General features: G+C 52.7%; 1 protein-coding gene across 1 annotated transcript; it reads right to left on the bottom strand.

The window, feature by feature from the left end:
• Positions 1–3: 3 nt before the first annotated feature.
• On the bottom strand, positions 4–1,546 carry LOC103253609 (RNA-binding protein EWS-like; the record flags this gene model as incomplete). Its single annotated transcript, XM_008051865.2, has 2 exons — positions 4–164; positions 544–1,546. Coding segments are annotated over 2 exons (1,164 nt in total), but the record flags the coding sequence as incomplete, so codon positions are not given.
• Between the last annotated feature and the right edge of the window lie 3 nt (positions 1,547–1,549).

Here is a 1,549-nt window from a genome sequence, read left to right as displayed (position 1 = left end):
CGGATTGGGACACTGCCAGTCTCCAGCCCGGTGTTGGACATTGCCGCCTCCAGAAGGGTTTCCTCGGGAGCCCCGGGGCCCTCTTGGAGGGAAACCTCCTCTGTCTCCTCCACGGCCTCCCATGCGACCCATGGGTCCCCCAGGACCGCCTGGACCCCCTGGACCTGCAACAAGAAACAGCCAATCACTTCTCTGCGGCATTAGATTTACTATAGAGAAGGAAATAAAACACTCTGTAAGTCCACAGATGTCACTGTCATCATTTCGCCATCATCTAGACCGCTCAGGCATTAGCTCTTCCTAACAACTCCCAGGCCTGCTAGAGCCCATCCCAGTGCGTCGTCTTGTTTAGCTCCCACAGCAGTTCTACAAGGCTAGGCCTTCTCATATAGATGACAAAACCACGGGTAGTCTAAGTGTCGACTCTACACACCTGTTTAGTATTTCTAATCAGGTTGTCTTCACCCTAGTAATCAAATTTCTTACAGGCAAGGAGTGTACTGAAAACCTTTCTAAAACAACAAAGTAGCTGAGAGTAAATACCTCCACGGAGTGGTGGGGGCATCCCTCTGCCCTCACGCGGTGGCATACCACCCCGCATGCTGTTCATTGGAGGCTTCTTCCGAGCAAGAGAAACTTTAAGTTTGCTCCCTTGAAAATCTTTCCCATCAAACCACTCCACAGCAGCCTTGGCAGTCGGTGGGTCCTCATAGGACACTGTGGCATCACCTTTGGGCTTTCCTGTCTCCTTGTCCAGGTAGATGTGGATCATGGGTTGCCCAGTTCTCTTGTTCATCTTAACAACCCCACACTGCTTAAAGAAGTCTGCCAGATCATCTAGAGTCACATTGTCATTTAATCCTTGCACATAAATTGCACTGTTGTCAGAATCTTCATCGGGATCTACAGGTGGGCCTAGATCAAGATCTGGTCCTTCATCCATGGGTCCACCAGGCTTATTGAAGCCACCTCGCTCTCCAGCGCTGCCCATTCCACCGCGTCCTCCTCCCCGCCCACCTCTGCTCATGCCTCCACGATCAAATCCCCCTCTTCCCCTGCCCCGGTTATCAGGGCCACTCATGCTCCGGTTCTCTCCTGGTCCGGAAAATCCTCCAGACTCCTGCCCATAAACACCCATGCTACTGGGGTGGTCCTGTCGGAATGAACTCTGCTGCCCGTAGCTGCTGCTCTGTTGGCTATATTGACTTGGAGCCTGGCTGTAGGATCCAGTTTGGGGGGGGTAACTAGTGGGAGGCTGCTGCCCATAGCTGCTTTGTTGACCATAGCTACTCTGCTGTCCATAGCTGCTCGGTTGCCCATAGGTGTTCTGCTGAGAGTAACTGCTCTGATCATAACTAGTCGGTTGTGTAGAGGAATAGCTGGTAGGAGGATAGGATGGAGGTGCAGTAACTGGCTGCATGGGGTAGCTCCCAGGTACCTGGGGATAACTGTAGTTACTCTGTCCGTATCCTAGGCTGGGCTGGTTGTAACCCCCCGTGCTAGACTGAGGTTGATTAGTCTCAGCGGGCTTGTTACCATCCTGCGGTCT

The sequence above is a fragment of the Carlito syrichta genome, unplaced genomic scaffold, assembly GCF_000164805.1.
Source record: "Carlito syrichta isolate Samal-C Ts95f unplaced genomic scaffold, Tarsius_syrichta-2.0.1 Scaffold239716, whole genome shotgun sequence".
Lineage (NCBI taxonomy): Eukaryota > Metazoa > Chordata > Mammalia > Primates > Tarsiidae > Carlito > Carlito syrichta.
The sequence above is the reverse complement of the archived record's forward strand: the minus strand, read 5'-3'. Positions and strand labels throughout refer to the sequence as shown.